The sequence below is a fragment of the Octopus sinensis genome, linkage group LG4, assembly GCF_006345805.1.
Source record: "Octopus sinensis linkage group LG4, ASM634580v1, whole genome shotgun sequence".
NCBI classification, from domain to species: Eukaryota; Metazoa; Mollusca; class Cephalopoda; order Octopoda; family Octopodidae; genus Octopus; species Octopus sinensis.
In genome coordinates, this window is record NC_043000.1 from 134,078,607 (window position 1) to 134,098,750 (window position 20,144).

The following is a 20,144-nucleotide window of genomic DNA, read 5'->3' on the forward strand; positions in this document are numbered from 1 at the left end:
AGGTTCCTTGGTATGTGTTTATTTTTTGTCATCTTATGTTGTTTTTTGTTTTTTTGCTTTTTTTTAAAATTTATGTTTGTATTTGAGTAATCCACAATCTGAAGACTTAAAACCATAGTCAGCACATTTCAATCAGAGTATTGGTTAATCGATTTATCATTCTCTCTCTCTCTCTCTCTCTCTCCTTTATTTATGTTGTTTGAATAGAGGTTCAATGTCAATATAAGAATTCAAGAGCTGTACTGTTTTCTGCCAAATTTTCCACATACCATACAGATTGCTGGTTAAGAAAATGACAAAATAAAATAAAACAACACACAAAAAAAATCTGCTGCCTGACCACCGGATTGAAGTTAGGTAACATGTTTAAGCATAAGTAGTTTGACAGAAGTATTTTTTCTCTGTAAGCAGATTTTTTTTTTTTTTTTTTTTTTGTTTATTAAACTGTTTTTTTAAATAGCAGCAAATGTTGTTCCAAAACTTCCTGCTTAGGTCAACTGAGCAGATGAGAGAGGAGTAATGTAGAGGCAAAACTGCAGCAGATAGACCTAAAATTAACATAAGTTTCATAATGGGATAAATAATATATTAGTTCTACATATCCATACTTCTGAGAATTTCCCTTTTTTTTTTTTTTTTTTTCTTTCTTCTTTTTTCTTAACTCCTTCCTTGTAAAAACCGATTCTTTAATCAGTGCAAACAATACAGAGTTCTTTTCTTTAAATATTTTTTTTGCTACAAATTTCAAAACAAGGTCTTGAAATTAAGTTATTAATACACAAATGAAGAGAATTCTGTTTCGTTTTTGTTTTTTGTTTTTTTGTTGTCTTTTTTTTACCAAATAGTGTTCAGGCTAAGAATTTTTTTTTTTTTTTCCATAAATGTTACTGAATGATGGGAGAAAGATGAAGAAACCAGAACTATTTGAAAATAGATGTGTTTTATATTGGCTATGTTGTCTGGATGAATGAAACAAATAATTCCGATCTGAACTGATTTTCTTTTCAGTTTCTGTTCAATGAAGTTTATATTCGTTAAAAAGAGAGAAGATATATCTAAAAATATACAAAATAAACTTGAATTTCTCCTTAGTCTTCAAGCATAATTGATGGCTGATAATGTAATGTGTTCATTTGCTGCAAAATTGGTATCAGCAATCTAGTGAAATTTATAAATAGTGACAGGAAAGGTGAGATAGCTAATGACCAAAGACATATGAGTAGCCGTATTTTGAAGTCAGTAAGGTAAATAGCCAATCACAACTGGTCAACATGTGATGAGGAACTATAAAGTTAGACTTTCTGGAAAAACTGTCAGATCTGTTTTCATATCCACACCAGTAAACTTTTTTTTTTATTCTACAGAGGATTCATTTCAGATTAAAATTATTATGATAGTGTCGAGTTGAGAAATGCCTCGAGACGCTGCACCCAAGAAAATGTCCATCTCAGACAGCAGAAACTTGTTCTTCATCAACTTCTGCAAAAATGTAATGGAAAGAATATTAGTTTACAGACAAGAAAAAAAAAAAAAAATTACACAGTTGATGTTAAATAATGATTATTAGTGAAGCAATTGTTAAATAAAAAATTAAGTTGTGAAGATACACCACCAATGAGAGCAGAGTGTGGTAGAGTATTATACACATGAAAGGGTTAGTGACTACAAATACAGGTTGTAGGTGTATGTGCATGTGTGTGGGTGCGAGATTTAAAATCTAAGAAAATAAATGAAACCAATTTATATATGAAAAAAAAAATCTTAAGCAGATTATATATGCTTCATAGAGTATTTGTAATATAGGATGAGAACAGTGTAAAGGTGAGGAAAAAAAATTAAAATTACTTTCGTTAGATCAGTAAAGCATTTTTAGATTATAGACAAATTCCAGTAGCTTATTTTTTACTGGAGTAAATACTGAAATTTGGCAAATTGAGTTACCTTCAAATAAAATGAAAAAAAAAAAAAATTTTTTTTTAAATCTGTATGTAACTGCACACACACCAGAAGCAAACAACTCAGACATATACATTCACATCTTTTTCTTTTCTACAGGCACATGACTGGTTTTAGAATTAATAGTAGTTAGCAAAATATATATTTTCGACATGAAGCTACAGTAAGAATTTAGCACATACATGCTGTAACTATTAAACTTTGAGAATTACACTGAAATCATGATTATGAAAACAGTGGATTCGGACAATACTGTTAAATATCAAAAAAAACAAAACCAAAATATTAAGATTAAGAACTGATTCACAGACAAAATAGGTGGGGATGGGGGGGAATGTTAAAGAAAACTGAGTAAAATACACAATGTCACTTAAATCATAAGATTGTGTGAGAACAGGGACAACAAGTTGGGTAATGGATTGATTGTAAGGGGTTACATGCTTCAAAGGAATCTGATTTAAGAAATCAAATAATTCGAAAGAGAACACAATTAACAACCAAAAGAAATCATTCATTACATAAAATCCATTTGATTTGTTAACAGAAATGAAACAGATAAAAACAGATATCAACATCAAAATGAGATCAAGTACAAGCATGAATGTGGCCAACAAATATTCTTCCATCTAAGACAGAAAAACAGCATCTGCCTTGTTCTTTCAGAATTTCATTTCATTTTACTTTCATGGTACCCTCAAGTATCATCGATATTTCTATAACATGCAGCTGATCTCAAAATGTTACACTATAATATGCAGTATGTAAAACAGAGGTTAAGGTAGGCAACATGCAAGAGGAATAAAGACTGTTTTATTTAATAATAAATGACGGTTTCAAATTTTGGCACAAGGCCAGTAAGTTTTGATAGGAGGGAGCTATTAAATTACATCAACCCCACTACTTGACTGGTACCTATTTTACCGACCCTGAAAGGATGAAAGGCAAGGTCAACCTCACCAGAATCAGTGCTAAGAATGTAAAGACAAAATACCATAAAGCATATAGTCCAGCATGTTAATGGTTCTGCCAGCTTACCACCTTATTTAATCTTTAGCACACTGCAGGTGCATTATGTCACCACATGAGTTTTCTCCCCTGTAGAAACAGGTCAATGGTAGGGGAAACAATTCTAGAGAAAATGCAGTGGGCTAAAGGTTAATAATAATAATAATTATTATTATTATTATTTCATATTTTTTCCACAAGGGCAGCTTGGGGGAGGTAAGGATGAGTTGATTACATCAATCCCAGTGTTCAACTGGTACTTATTTTATAATAATGATGATGATGATGATGATAATTCATGAAGATTGCTGTAACTCTTCATGAAAGTAAATACTAAGACCACATCATCAGTATCATCGTTTAACGTCTGCTTTCCATGCTAGCACGGGTTGGACGATTTGACTGAGGTCTGGCGAACCAGATGGCTGCACCACGATATGATATATAATAAATACCAAGTGACTGTTCACCAAATGAACTTGGTACAACTGAAAAATCAATCATCTTATCAAACTACTTGACTTTGATAATTTACGAAGACTGACATGACTCTTCATGAAGGTAAGTAAACAGAATCAATCCATATTTATTATATATCATATCACACTCTTCTTATTGCGTAATAATAATTATCATCATTATTACTAATTCAGGCACAAAGCCAATAGTTTGGGGAGGAAGGGGATTAGTTGATTACATCAACCCTAGTACATGACAGGTATTTTATTTTATCAATCAAAGAAGAATGAAAGGTAAAGTTTGTCTTGGCAGGATTTCGACTCAGAATGTAAAGAGCTGGAATAAATACTGAAAATGTTAGAACTGCCAATCCACATTTGTTTCTAATATAGATAGAAGGCTTGAAATATAAGAGGGAGGGGAGTTAGATTAAATCATTTCCAGTAATTAAAAAGTACTTTATTTCATTGACCCTTGGAAGGATGAAAGGCAAACTTGACCTAAGTGGGATTTGAACTCAGAATAATGATCTCTAACTTTTGGCAGAAAACTACATCAGGCATCCGCCACATTATTGAAGTGTCACTTGATAAAAATCTGGCTATGGTTTGAAGTTCTGCAGTGTGGAACTCATTTTCATTACTGGCCCCTATGTAACATGACAGTCTATGGGGAACGAGTTTTGCATCATGGAATTATGGTATGATGATGAAAACTCCAACCATCGAGTCCCCAATTTGCAGATAAGGAAATGGCTTGTAGATATATAGGTTAGCTGCAAATACTCAATAAGCAGTCCCAGAGAAAATCACGGGTTGACCTTTGGCAAAGTATAGCATCCATTAGTCACCTAGCCAGGGTCACGGCGATATACAGAATCCCTGAAAAGAGCAGAAATGCCACTATCATTGGAAAGCAGGATGGTGGCAGGGAATGAAATGCAAAGCATAAAAAAATATATTGTGACTTTTAGAAGTCTTTTAACCCTTTTGTTACTGTATTTATTTTGAGATTCTCTGTGTTTCTTTCAATTATTTTAAATATAGCAAAGAATTTAGTAAAATAACTTAGTTATCATTCAGCTAGTGTTAGGAATATAAATTGTGACTAAGGTTTGATAGAAGATATTAATTCAAAACTTGTGAAAACAAGACATTTGTACTCAGAGCCAGAGACAGTTTCAGCCGGGTTGGTAACGAAAGGGTTAAGTGATATGCCACCTTATGTTTTATCTTTTACTTGTTTCAGTCATTAGACTGTAGCCAGGCCTTGTAGAATGAATCAACTCTATTCCTTTTTTTTTTTTCTTGAAAGCCTGGTACTTATTTTATTGTTTTTTTTTTGTCAAACTGCTAAGTTACAGGGATGTAAATACACCACCACCAGTTGTCAAGCAGTGGCATGGGACAAACACAAACATAGAGACACTTGCCCAAGTTGCAACACAGTGGGAGTGAACCCAGAATGATAGGGTTGGAAAGCAAACTTCTTACCCCACAGCCACAACTGTGATATGTATGCATACACACACACACACACACACAATTTAATCATATGTACCCCCACTCTTTATTGTCTGAATTAAATCAATCATGCCAGCGCTGCCTCGACTGGCTCCAGTGCCGGTGGCACAGCACCATCCGAACGTGGCCGTTGCCAGCGCCGCCTCGACTGGCTTCTATGCCAGTGGCACATAAAAAGCACCATCTGAACGTGGTCGATGCCAGCGCCGCCTCGACTGGTTCCAGTGCCGGTGGCACATAAAAAGCACCATCCGAACGTGGCCGATGCCAGCGGCGCCTTGGCTGGCCTCCATGCCGGTGGCACATTAAAAGTACCAACCGATCGTGACCGATACCGGACTCCCCTGGCACCTGTGCAGGTGGCACGTAAAAAGCACCCACTACACTCGCGGAGTGGCTGGCGTTAGGAAGGGCATCCAGCTGCAGAAACACTGCCAGATCAGACTGGAGTCTGGTGCAGCCTCCTGGCTTCCCAGACAGCGGTTGAACCGTCCAACACTTGCTAGCGCGGAAAACGGACGTTAAACGATGATGATGATGATACTAATAATCATCATAAAAGTAGGCCCTTTTTTTTTTTTTTTTAAAACCAAACAGGAATACGATGTAGTCAACTGTTTGAATATTTTGTTACTGTTGGAAGGAAGGCAAAGTTGACGACTATGCCAAGATTTATAAGGGACTGGAACAAGACTTTTATGCTCTCTTTTACATTGATATTAGTAACACATATGGATTGAACTGACTTCAACTAGGAACTAAAAGGCAGGCTAAGTTGTTATTCTATACATTTTATGTTTAAGTGTCTTTTCATGAGTTCTATTATAGCACACTTAAACAAGGAACATTACTCTAAAGCTTTAGTTTACATAGTTAAGTAACAGCCACTATCACTTAATAACTGTATAGTTCACAAGAGGGTGGCCATCAAACAGAACACCAACACCAAAATTCATGCAAAAGCTATGATTTATGAACCTAGTTAAACCCATGCTACATATGAATAACTAAATGAAAATGTTACACAATAACATATACTGAATTAAGGCCTTGGGAGTATTAAGTGTCAGGGATTACTAAGGAGTGCAGATTGACTAAAAATTTTTAAAAAGTAGTAGTGGGAGTAGTGTGATAGAAGAGCTAGTTAAACACCATGCTATGAAAGCATACTCACCAATGAGGGGGGAGGAATGATCTGAAGAATTTGTGGTGTTTTCAGCAGGACAAGCATTATTACTGCTGCCTGAAAAATCCGGGACACAAAAGAAAATAACATTTACTTGTGCAGCCCTAAGTCAGGGCATAACTTAAACACTCAATAATTTATGAACTACCACTACAAAGCAAGAGGAGAAAAATCTATTGGATTACAAGGGTATGTGTATGGGTTGTTGTGAAAGTGTATGAATGTAAAAATAAGGGATACACAGATAGTGAGGAAAGCTTTAATCAGAAATAAAAATTAAGGAATAATCAACATCAAATAAATAAGATAAAATACAATTGCCCCTAACGGCCTCTTACTGTTATCCGATTCCCAGACATGAGGAATTATCCATTATTACACACTTTTGGTAAATGAAGAGTTGGTCAGGATGTTGGACTCATAATCCTAAGATCACGAGTCTGATTTTTGGATTAAGATGGTAGGGTGTGTCCTTGAGCAAGGCACTTCATATCATGTTGCTCCAGTTTATTCAGCTGAAAATGAGCACCAACCAAATGCTAGTACTCTCTTCAGCTCTCTTCAGAGGTGGGATGGTCAAGATGGTACATGATTACATAGCTACTAAAACTAATAATGAAAGAATGATACATACTATCAACTCCACCTTGATACTGAGTGGCAGCTGTACTTCTTTTCTTTTTCCCTATTTTTCTATTTAAACACATTTGAACTAGTACCTCATTTTGGTTGCTATACTTACAACATTTTGACCACTGTAACCTCTGGCCTTCTACAGTGGCCAGTTATATTCGGTTATTTTCTCAATATTATTAAATAAACCTGCGAAAGGCCCCGGGTTCAATCCCCGGCATCTCCAGAATATTTTTCAGTGGTGGTGCCCCAGCATGGCCGCGGCCTTCGGGCTAAAACATTTTTAAGGATTTTAAGGATTTAAACCTTTTGTTTGACCCACAGAAGAAGAATATAGTGCATCTTTTAATAAGAATTCTTGTAGAGCAATTACAAGAAAACAAAGTGAATGTAGTTAAGAAGGATACTCTTTTTCGGCTCAAAGAAGGCAAGGTGCTTACATCTATCTTTTAATGTTGGCTAACATCTATAGATGTACCCCGTATTACATATAACATTAAAAGAAAATACTGTTACTACACTAGTAACTTGTTAATCAATCTAGTTACTAAGGACATACATATGCAATTAAATCTATTTGATCTACTTAAGTATTTAGTAATGGTGGGTTTACAGGCAGTAGATAGCTGATAAAGTCACTAATGAAATTCCAACACAGGATTGAAACCAGTCCAGTTGATATTTCTTTTTCTGTCCAGGTAGATATTCTACACAAAGACCAGCTGATTACATCTGTCTTTCATGTACAACAATGAATAAAATCTATAAAAGTACTTTGTTTGGTAATAAAAGATTCAGTGACAGACAAGTGTTATTACAATGGCAGCCGGTGGAATAAAACATTTTTAATAGCATCTTAGCATCTTCACATTAAACAACATTGCTGCCCATGACATAATGAAATTTGAAACTGAACGTCTGACCAATTTTATTACGAAGCAGTGGAAAACGACATCTTTCTTCACATACATCGACATGCCCCTCAGAGTTTGAAATTCCATATAACAACAAATGAATTTATCTAAGATGTGACGGCACTGTGCAGAAATCCATATAGAAAGACTTTTGACAATACACAAATTTTTTTTAAACAAATGAGCCACCCAAGATATGCATTATCATCAATTCCCAACAAGTCTGTGATTAAAGGTGTAACAAGAATCAAATTTACACCATTTCCCTGCTGAAAGTAGGCAGCAGAGAAACAAAAAAAAAACCTGAAAAATATGACCTTGCAAGAATTATGAAACATATTCTTTGACCTCTCTAAAGTTTATAACAAAATTATTTTCTCTAATATAGAGACATGGAAAGCCGATGAGCAAAAGTTGATGACCAGTATTAGACAGGTCTACAGGTGAATGGAAATCTCATAAGAGAGATAACATTGCACATCTGATTGTTCATTCAATGACTAAACCAGCAACAAAAAGAAGCATATTGTTTGAGGATCTAAATGGAATTGGGTCTCCATCACCTAACTCCCACTAATTAAAGGGATATAACAATACAGATGTTATCATCAAAGAAAATCATAAAAAAAAAAGAAACAAAATATTAAGAAATGACAAAAATAATAAGTTCTGGAGAAACCCAAATCATTTATATGTTGATGGGTTTTGTGTTATATATCACAGGAGACACAAAGGATGTCAAGTGGAATATTCTTTGTCTTTTCCCTTACAAAAATATTGTACAAATTTATATAATCTTAGGTAATGTTTCTAGTTGCTAATTTCCAACACTGTCTAAGAATGTGCATTTGTATTTGTATATTATTTATGTAGAAAATTATATTTCTGTCAAAACCTTACACCAATATTTCACAATCATGTGACATCTCTAATAAAATTACTATTGCTTTAATTATTTATTTTAATTATTCATTATTTTCTACTATTAAGAAAAAGTAGAAAGTAATAAAAATTATAACAATATTTGTTTTTTGGAGATGTGGTTTTGTTTTTTGTTTTTTTTTAAAGAAATGAAGCAGGCTATACATGTATGTTTGATGACAATAATTAAAAATAACTATAAAAAGCAGGTATTATTTAATCTTTCTCTCAGATTTTCACATAATTTTTTTTTGTTAATTTATACACAGATGTGTGTGTGTGTGTATATATATATATATATATATATATATATATATATATATATATATATATATATATATATATACTTTCAGGCTTTTAGTTCACAGTCAACTTATACTTAATTCATAACCATCAGTTTTTCAAGAGCAGTTCATTTAATCAATCCCAATATTTACTCAAGTTAAACATAACTAAACACTTCAAGATGATAGGAACTAAATACCAAAACAGTAAAGATTCATTGGTATTGTTATTGAAAAATTCTATCTCCGTCATTTGAAATTGTTAATATTTTTGTCCTCAGCTCAAAAGAAGACCTTTAAGGTAACACCAAAATGAATCTTTCACTAATGAAATAGAATCTGCAAAATTTTATGAAAATTCACACCTACATGTAAAGTGTGTATATTTCTATAGATTACTATTTATAAATTAATAATTTAACTAATTGGTTTCTACTTATTAGATTGCACCTCATATTGATGGACTTTCAATTATCAAATAAAATTTCATGTTTTCTTACAAATGCAGCCTGTATCAATATAAACTATGCTACATGTTTTAACATTGTTTTTGATTGCTCTTCACTTTAACTTTTAGCACGTTGTAGGTGCATCATGTCACTATACAAGTTTCCTCCCCTCTCAATGTGACAAAATGTGCCTGCAGCTACAGGGAAGGAAACCCATACAGTTGTAAGATGCATCTAAGCATGCTAAAGGTTAATGAGTAGAATGCGCAGTGGAATGATGTTTGTTTCAAAACAAAAAAGGCCCACATAAGAACCTAATGTACTTCTCATATCTTTCTACATTTGAAAATCAAAAAGTAGTTCAAATGGAGAATATAAGAGAATGGAGATGAATGCTGATCCTTTATGATATACATTCACAATTTAAAAGGAGATTTATAATTTTGTAAGAAGAACTTTAAAAAATTTGCAAAATATTTTAAGATTTACTGAAGAGGAATATGGTCCAGTTTAAGAAGTAGTGGAGAAAACCTAATACGAAAAAATTTACAAGGAAATATTAAAATAAAACATAAATGAGACACAACAGCTGTGAGATTAAACTGCTGGAGTGTTGACCACAAGCTGTGAGTTTAAACTTGACTACGGTTATTGAGTTTTCTCAATGGCATAATCTGTATGACAACAAGTAGCAATAATAGTGCAATTAAGAAAATATTGCATTATTACAAGTATAAAGGAAAGCTAATGTAGATAGTGACAGTAATAGTAAAGATTTCTCACAATGGTCTAAAGGCAGATAATTTTATAAAGATTAAGTTCCCTACAAACCTCTGAATAGTAGAAAACAAAGTATGTAATTATCAAATCCTATCTTACATTTCACTCAAGATAAATTTTGCTCTTCTCTGTAATTCTCTTCTGGTTTACAATATGCATTATCTCTAAGATAATCTCTAAACAATTTGAAATCTTAAGTCACAGTAGATATTGCGTTCAATAACAACTGATATCAAAACACTTTTTCTGTGGAGAGGGGAGGGGGAGAAAGCATTTACAGTTTACTCAGCAAGTTTTTTATAGATGTACAGGAAGACTGTAAGAAAGCCTTTAACATTTTTATAATATTATACCAATATGGTTTTTAATCTTGAATTCAGGTGTGCATAGACAATACTCACACACAAAAAAAAGGTGCACACGCAAAATTCATACAGAAACTATGTGAAATAATAGAAAGCTGCGATTAGTGTAGATTTGTAGATATCTAAAACTGGAAGCAAATAACAGGAAGATCATATGCAGAAAGAGAGTGATATCGATATTTTAAAAGAAAGCTTAAATATTCATATTGCTGTTTTGCAAAGTGATCAATAAAGCTTTATAGGACTGAAGTCAACAGCTAAGTACACAAAAGTGCTTGCTCTTTTATAAACCATTTTAGTTAAGATGTATCAGAAGTAGAAAGATTTCTGACAAAAAAATGTCAGTTGAAAGAAATGAGATTGGAAAAGTGACCAGAAGTATAGAAAGAAATATTACATAGGATTTCTGTTATGTGTAGGAGTCAGTCAAAGAAGTTCAGAAAATCTTAGTAATACATATTATACACAATGCAGAATAAGGAGAAAGAGATCTTGTAATGAGATCAGAAGGATGCAGAAACAGATCGGCATGGTTTAGCAATTTCTTTGGATAATATCAATAATACCCAGCAGAGAGCAAGTTGCAGTTTTGTTCCAAGTCAGGCTGTTTTCAAAGAGATTACAGAAAATCTCATACATGTATATAATATAATATTATATATATATATATATATATATATATATAGATATACATACATACACATATGGTCAGGCAGGCTCCAAAGAGACTGGAGTTGGTTTTCATCAGGAAGACTTGTATTTAGTAAAAATCAACAAAAAGACTATAATGAGCTTGCTGTAGGGAGTGGAAAATCCAACATTTTCGACAGAGTCAGTGGACAGGAGTAAAATTAAAGATAAAAACCAGAGTTTTACATCCTCTAAGTTGAAAAAATATTTAGAAAAAAACTGGTTGCAACAGCTGTGCCTCTACTTTCACTTCTGTCACATTTTTGCTGAAGAAGGATATTATCTGAAACACTGGATTTTCTACTTCTCTTGACAAGTTCACTATAGTCTTTTTGTCAATTTTACTATGTGTATGCACATATATATATATATATATATATACATATTTGCTTACATACACATCCATATGTATTCACTATGTAAAATTAGAGCAGCAGTTTGTCCTGTCTTATAACAGAAGCAAGTCAAAAGATGATTATTGTCAGTAGCTATTAAGTTCATTACCATTAAATTCTAAATGTTATTAGTAGAGAAAAGTCTTAAAAGGAAAAAAGAAGGGTTTTTTTTTCTTAAAAAAATTCAAAAAGTTTTCCTGACTGCCACATAACAAACCTAATCCTTAGGTAATTAAGATCGTTTGGAAAATTCAATATCTAACAATTATTGCACACCAAGAACATCTATGTCTTATTTTCACATACCGTCCTCAGTTGCCTCAAATTCTTCCTCATTGTAGTATCCTATCACCCCTTCATGTGAATGGGCTCGTTCCAATTGCCAAGTTTGTTTCTGGCGTGCAAGATGAGCCATTTGGGTAGCAGAATGGTAGTCAGGCAAGGGTGGCCGACGCATGTTCGTGTATGTCTGTTGGATGCAGTGACTATAAGCTGCCGAGAAGGGAAAATTATCCAATGTTAAGAACAATCATACTTGACAATTAATAGTCAAGGTGGGATGCAGAAAAACAACAATAAACACACACATACTCACAAAGAATCATGCAACCAATCATGCAGTTAGGCAAGCAATTTTTTAAATATATGCAAGAAACATGCAGCAGCAGGAAGTGGGGGAGGTTATTACACATGTAAACACTTGTTAGAAGAGTATAACACTTTCTAGTTTAAATCTGTTTTTCAAAAACAAAATATAAAAAGAAGAAAAAAAAGAAAAATAGTAAAGAATTGAAATATTTATTAAAAGTACACTTAAAAATGAATCAATCTTTCTTCAGTCCGACATTTTTATATATAGTAGTTATATAACCACAATCTATAGCCAAAATCAACCCCAGAGGTTGTTTGCACTACAATACTTTCATATCTTCCCCAACAGCTTTCTACCCCTGCATGTAATCACAGTTACATCTTTGGAGGAAGAAAAAAAGTGCACAACTTGTTTGGTCTAATAAGCAACTCTTACTGCTATATGAATTAAAAACTAAGAAATATCCAGCAGTTATTGCCATTTTCGATCCATCAACTGATCAGTGCCAGTAACAATAATCCAAACCCAACCCAGTATAGAACAGCAACAAAATATCCAGCAGTTTCTCTCTGACTGATCTAGAGAATTAAAGAATCATTTCAAATGATTTCAGAGATCACACAAATGATATTTTTCATAAACTCTGTTCACACAATGTATTGAAAGCTTCCATGTACCAACATACCCACCCACCTCCACCACCAATCTTCTATTCAAAATATCAGAACTTGTGTTTATTAGCTGTATGATATAAATGGATGAGGTGATTCATAGATTTAAAGCAGTATTACATAACTTTGAAGTTTAAAATGTTGATTTAACAGGAAACGTATACAAAATTATTTAAGCAATAAATTTTATGACAAAATCATATCTATTGAAATCGCACAATTTAAAACTATTAAAAGCTAAACTTGTGTTTACAAGTGGTTCTTACTTCAATGGAAATTTAACATTTGTAAAAAGCAATCGAGAAAAAAATGGAAAAAAGTTCCTAACAAAATGTGTAAATTGCAAGGAAAACAGAATTGGAAGAAGCTGTAACCACTATTGAAAGAAAAATTCAAGTAGATTGGATGAATTTGGAGTGAATAATCAGATGACCAAGCAAGATCTTAAATACACCCTGAGAAATATCTTACTTATGAAGTAGTTAAAAATGGTCATTTGTGAAGAAATAGCTTGATTGCGGAGAGCTGCAATTTGCATAAAGAGTTGATTCTGTGGCATAAAATGCTCCAGTTAAAATGGGACTTTAAGATAAATACTTGATTCTAAAAGGATATATCTCTATGTGGTAACTGAGTCGATATTTTCAATGATAACACAACCAACCACAGTTGCAGAAAAATATAAGAGAGGAAATAATAAGGACACGCAAGAATTGATTACCATTCCAGAAAACCGAATTCTTTCCCTCGTGTTGAAGGACGTCATTACAATCAGTTCGATCTCAATATTCTGCATACTGACAACATTGTCCCCCACTCTCCATAATGGAATTGAAGTAGAACTACAAGATGTTTAAGTTCAGTAATCCATCGGTCATTGAAGCACCGCTGGAAAATCTGTCCTCATGCCATGAACATATGACAAATTAACTTAATGGAGGTCACATCTCGTCAAGGTAGAGTTGGCTTCAACACTGCACATCACCAAAACACTTGCCACTCCCACAATACTTTTGCTGTAGAAACTAATTATTTATGCACACATGTATTTTGGACCATACCACTTGAACACAAGTTGTTTTAGCTATGGACACAGCACAGTGATGATATTTAAACTATGACTATCGTCCAGTTTTAACCTTTATATTAAGAATCTATTCATGTTTCTTTTGTTTTATTTAGAACAATAAATTTCTGAGGTTCACTGACATTTCAAGATCTTCCAGATTTCATTTTGTTTTCCATATTTTATTGTAGACAAGAATCACAGAAACAATGCCATATGTTATTACAAAATTTTAAATTTTTTATTAGTGACATCAAGCTTCTTCCAGAAAACAGTTGGTTTGTGATGCCTGGTATCAGTTCAAGTGTGTAATCTATGGGCTGAGATTTTCTTAACGTTTTACAATATAGCTTCTAAGACAACATTTTTGTTAAGAATTCTATATACAATTAAAATTATATCAAGTGATAAAACAATTATCTAGTTGTGCTTCATGCAGTGAGTTGGAAGGGTTCCTTGTTGTTGATGTATGACTAGCTGGTAAGAAAGAAGCAGAAAATATCTACAGTAACAGCTAATCCTTTACAAAGATCAGGTAAGATTCACAATGGAATATTGCACACATATCTGGGGTAGTGCTGATAGTATTATTTACATAAGCATCCAAGACAAGATCCAAGGAAAGGATGACTGGCATGTCGTCACTGTGGATTATTAGCATATAGTCAAACACCAAAATACTCCAACCTCCAAGCATGTCTCTTCTTTCTCTCTTTTCTACCATTACTTCAACGGTCAGTTCCCTTCAAAGTTGGCTGGTCGCATATCACCTTCACTCAGACACCCCTAACTCATTCCTCTTTCTCATACTTACACGGTGTCCACCTCACCCTAGATTTTGTACTAACCACTATCTCCAGTCCTTCTTCCCCAAAATGCTATCCCTCTAGAACTCTCTGCACATGCCTTTCCAACAATCATTGACTTGCAAATCATATAAGAAGAATTCTGATTGCATCATTTTCTCAGCTCTCAGAAGGCTTGCGAAGGTCGTGGCCATAGCCCTTTCTCCAGATCAACACATGAAAAATATATACAGATACAAATATCACTTTTGTTTTCCAGGTTGCCATTCATCTACAACATAAAGCCACTACCACATGTATTTACACAACTATCTTACATGAAAACAATTCCTAAAAGAAAACTATAAGACTGGTCACAAAAACTACACATATACAAATATAAATGCAAGACCTTAACACAGCACACTTTAACAACATAGCTATCACATCAGATTATATTCTGATTGATGAAAGAAACCTGATGTCAATAGTAAAAATACTTTAAAGTCTAGTGATAATAAATGTGACATCTACACGTAATTCTTGACTACAATAAAACTGCAAGAATTGCCACTAAATTCATTTCATACAGAAATTCAGTTAAATTTTAAAATATCAATGAACCTCAAAAGTTTAATGTTCCAACAAAAAAAAAAAAAAAATTTAAAAAGGACTGATAAAGAAACATGGAAAATTTTCATTAAATGTACATCATAATTATGTTTTTGGTAAAGCATACGCAAAGTGTAAGAGTTGTAACCTGACATCAGTACCTTGCAGCATCCACAGATATAACTAAAGTGTAAATGAATCAAGAACTACATGCAATTTTCTAAGTCATGAAATTAGCAAAAATACAAAATCAACCATTTCAATATAGTCAGCATATAGAAAAAAAATCCTCTTATTTTGATCATAATGAGGAAATAGTTATAAGGGTTAATTGATATTTTTAGTTAGCCAAGCATTAGAAAATGTTTTATGAATGAAAATAAGCATTATGAGGATGTCGCTAAAACACCAATTAATTAACATTTTTTTTTGTTTTTAAATCTTAATAGAAAATCAGATTCTTAAAGATAATGGATATATTTTAAATCCAGATGTGAAAAAAGCCATCCAAGGTTATATACATGCGGTCAGCACGAACAGCCACAGATGAAGTTAGTCGCCTAAGATATGGCAATATTCTAATTGATAGCAGTTTACCACAAGGTTGCTGGTTCAATTTTCAATGATTTACCCACCACCACCATCATCACCACCATTACTGTGGTAGCAGTTAATAATGGAAGCACGATAGTTATTCAAATTTAGATGCAATGATTCCTCAAAGAATAATGCTGGTTAATGACTTCCAAAATGAGTTTAAAGTTAAACTATTTCACACTTCAAGCTGTAATTAATCAATTTCTAAAATAGCAATTATTTTCAGCCCCAAATGAAGGATGAGAATTAACCAAATATATGTAATAATTGTACCGTAATGGGAATGATATGAACCATGGAGAGAGTACTCAACACAAAGTAGAGTGAAGTATGTGATTTATACGGTGCTCAGAATTGGTAGCATTGTTACTCAGAGTTTCATCAAATAGTTACATAATGTCTTCATGAGAGTTTTTAAATTCTTTTGAATCTCTAATACACACATCAAGTTATCTGTGTGTTCATTTTGAAAGTGGCTGCCTCATGTCATGTGCAGCATAATGCAGGAGAAATACTTCATTTCTAAGGTTATGAGTTGTTTCATTTGGATTGGTTGGGTGATAGTTTTCAGAGGTAATAAAGATTACCAATAATAAATGAAGTTGTTAATCAGGCAAAACACAATAAGGATGAAAGGGAGTGAATTGGAAGAATGTTGACTTACAAGGATTTAAGTCAGATAGAGATCCAGGATGGTATTTCAGGCTCCATATATGTTTGCATAATATATAAATTCTATAAGCTAGAAGTAGGTGTGGAGCCATATAAAATGCGGAGTATAAAGCAAGACAACAGGGTAGTGAAATGGCTGTGATTCTGTCGGCACCTGCTCGGTGATACAGGCTTTCAAAATTTCAACAGAAACTTGTCAAAGTAGTAACACTCGCTACAAAAAACCTCTGAACTGATATTAAAACATTTCAGGGGACTTTTGATTTGATGCTATTCAGTATGATGCAGCATAATTAGCATGCCTTCTGACATATGTACTTCATACACAGTATCTTCCATTTTATTTTATACCTGATGTTCTCTTTTAGTCAAAAATTGTAATAAGACAAGGCTGCAGTTTTCCTCATATCAATGAGCCAGAAAGAAGCAGTGTGGTTGGTATATCACTGCTTGAACTTTTCCCTGACTATTCCTATCTAATATTTACTATCAAGAGATTCAGTTGGTTTAGTAGAGACAGCTGTAGCTTCATACTCTACCGCTTCAGCATCATGAGAGTGGTTGCATGAGCTTGCTTCAGTGCACTCCAGTGTAATCTGCTTGTGTATCTTGTTCCTGTTGATTTGTGTGTTACAATGTTCATTACATTTGTAAGTGCAACAATAGCAAGCTTTCAACAGCTCCTGTTGAAATTTTTCTGTTAACAATGTGAAAGTGCTATTAGGGCCAAGTCTATACATTTAAAAATTACACAAGGTAATATTACAGAATTTGTACTTAGTTCAAGAGGTGTTTGAGAGTATATTTAATTTTGATTCTGAAGCTTATATCTACTAAAGTACAATTGTAATGTGGGGCCACCTTAATAAGGGTAACTTTGTTAGAAGGGAGGTTAGAATGTTCATCAGCTAATTTTGCAATATTTTGGACAGATGTCATGTTTAGCATAATGTGGGTAATTTTTCACTGGGTATGTTGTACAATTTCGTGACAAAACTGACCCCACCATTCCTGCTTCTTTTTTTATATGAACGGTACACTCCAATTTTTATTGCTAAACATTATCTCTCAGAAATGCTGTTCATCTGAAAGCAACCCATAAATTTAGGAGTGAATTACTCCTCTTGTACTAAGTTGAATGACAACCACTACCAAAATGGACACATAAATGAGTTGATTTAGTTATTTGAAGATCCAAATGGCTTAAATTTAATAGCTAACTACTTTAATTATTTGATGAAACTCTGAGTAATGATGTCGAGACTATATAAATCATATGTATACATACACTTGTTCAAAACTGATGATTTACTTCATTTCTGACAACATGCAATCCTTCAGGCAACAAGGCCACACATAATGAAAAACTAGGAGGCAACAATGTAAATCAGCTTTGAATCAATGTGTATGTGTTTATTTATATATATATATATTATATATATATATATATATATATATATATATATATAATATATATATATATATTTAGCTAAACCTGTATGTTATTACTGAAGTTTCTTGTTAACAGAATCAGTCAAATGGTAGCATTATGTACTATAATAAAATGTTTCTTTATCCAAATTGATGTTGAGATCTCCCTATGTCATTGGCTAATACACACAATGTAATTCATAAAGAATGGTAATTGTAATTTCCAACTGAGAACAAACTTTCATTTGATGTGAAATTTTTGTAGCAAAAATAATAAACTAAAACAGTTTTGGTTTGGCTTGATGCTAAAGATGTCTCTGTGGGTTCTCTTGTAGCCATCTCATCAGAGGTTCTGCACAACAACAAGATTTTCTTGAGAAAGAGCGAATGACTTTATTTGTTAGAAATTAATATAACTTGAGTTTATCTGTCAATATGTTCTAAGTCAGCTGTAGGTTATGTATTCAATGAGCTTGAACTTGTAAGTTTGTTGGTACAACAATATGCCTGAAAGATCAAACTTCAAATTTCTTTGTAAGGAGGCTTGACAAGAATGTTTCATCTTTCATATTCAAGATAAAGCCAGACAGAGGCAAGATCTTGAATTTTTCCAATCACAAACAGATTACAATAGCAATTATCAAAATTGTTGTATGTCTTTGCAATCTTCCTTCATTTCATTGTGAGGTTGTTTTCCCTTGTCTTTCAAAAATCAAATACATTTCACAAAGGATATTAGATTGTACTTATTTCTAGACCTGAATGGAGAAAGGTGCTACACATACATTCATTTGGGACCAGAAATATGGGTAATGTAACATTATTTGTGAAATGTATCTGGTTTTTGAAAAACAAAATAAATAACCTCACAATGCATTGCAAATCATTAGCTGTTGTCATTTATGTGTTCCTGAGAAAGTCAGAATCTTGACTGATTGTGCTTGGAACAGGAGATATGAAATCTCATTATCATGCCTCAATGCAAAAAAAATTTGAACTCTAAATCAAGCATAACTGTGTATCAACAGATTTCAGATGTCCAACTGGTTGAACCCACAATCTACAGCCAACTTACAGAACAGGATAAGATTTAACAAGTAAAATCACATTAAAATATTAACTAAGTTCAATCACATCCCCACCGTGCTGGAAAAACATGTTCTTAAGAATACCATGTGACACACATAAGGCAAACCCTTTAAAATAATACATGAAAAATTATTGAATTATGTGAAGTCAAAATTATTTTAGGAAATTATTTTTCCTTATTTTTGCTACAATCATTTTGGCATCATGTCAAAGTTATCTCCCCAGATGAAAAATGTTTTTTTCCAGCTGGGAATTATTACCCCTTATGAATTACTCATGTAGTCACTGACGGCCAATGAAATAGTCAGGCCCTTAAATATCATCTTAGATAATGGAATATTTCATTATAGTATGCTATGCTACCATCTGACTAATCATGTAAATGTGAAACTTAGGTAAGAAACAGTATACACCTTCAGCCAAATACTTATAATTTATACTCTATATTATGTATTGAGTACCTTGTCACTTGACTGTTATAAGCAATATATATATCATAATATATACATTATATACCCAGCTTCAGATTAGGTGATTAAAAATTAATCAGAAGATTAATTAACCCTTTAAATTTTTTTAACCCTCTCCTTTTATTTCAAAGAAATTTCCCAAAATTCCAGAGCAGTTGATGGAGGCGAATGCAGTATTAAACTAATTCCAAGAAACGATTTAATGAAAAATGAAGTTCTAAGTAGCTTTGCAAGTTAGTACTTGGAGAATACCCATGATTCCGAAGTCTCACCTGAAGAGTTCATTGAAGCACTCTGCACTGCAACATGGTATGGTGGCAGTGGTGGACGCGGGATGTTGGTGCCAAGATGTGGTTGCTGTACTTGAGAGGGAAACAAGCAAGAGGTGGGAGATGGTGGCATGACGGATGCCACAATAACTGGTGGTGATGGAGCTTGATAGGTTAATGTTGGAAGAACTGCTGCAAGTAAATGAGTTTCAATAATGAAGTCTCTGTCTGTATCTCTTGTTTGATTTTTTTTATTTTTCTTCCATCGACAGCTGGTATACCTACTTAACTAACTACTAAAGAGAAAGCACAAGACCAACAAAGGTGATG

At 33.2% G+C, this 20,144-nt stretch overlaps 1 protein-coding gene and 1 long non-coding RNA gene across 23 annotated transcripts in view; both read right to left on the bottom strand.

Annotated features, from left to right (window-relative positions):
• The window catches only part of LOC115211100 (rap guanine nucleotide exchange factor 6), a 508,151-nt gene that overhangs the window by 2,486 nt on the left and 485,521 nt on the right, over window positions 1–20,144 (bottom strand). For 12 of the 22 annotated variants that reach the window (XM_036502519.1, XM_036502517.1, XM_029779996.2 and 9 more), the window contains 4 exons: window positions 19,818–20,006; window positions 11,867–12,052; window positions 6,118–6,186; window positions 1–1,479 (listed from right to left, as the gene is read on the bottom strand). The exon at window positions 1–1,479 is cut by the window's left edge and continues 2,486 nt beyond it. In XM_036502519.1, coding sequence (XP_036358412.1) covers window positions 1,448–1,479; window positions 6,118–6,186; window positions 11,867–12,052; window positions 19,818–20,006 — 476 coding nt within the window. In that variant the 3' untranslated portion in view covers window positions 1–1,447. Of the gene's footprint in view, window positions 1,480–6,117; window positions 6,187–11,866; window positions 12,053–19,817; window positions 20,007–20,144 lie in introns of those variants that run through there. The other 10 variants (XM_036502523.1, XM_036502533.1, XM_036502518.1 and 7 more) reach the window with 9 other exon arrangements.
• On the bottom strand, window positions 6,814–8,864 carry LOC118763142. Its single transcript, XR_004998899.1, has 2 exons — window positions 7,069–8,864; window positions 6,814–6,951 (listed from the first exon to the last, which is right to left on the bottom strand). It is a non-coding gene; the product is annotated as an uncharacterized LOC118763142 (long non-coding RNA).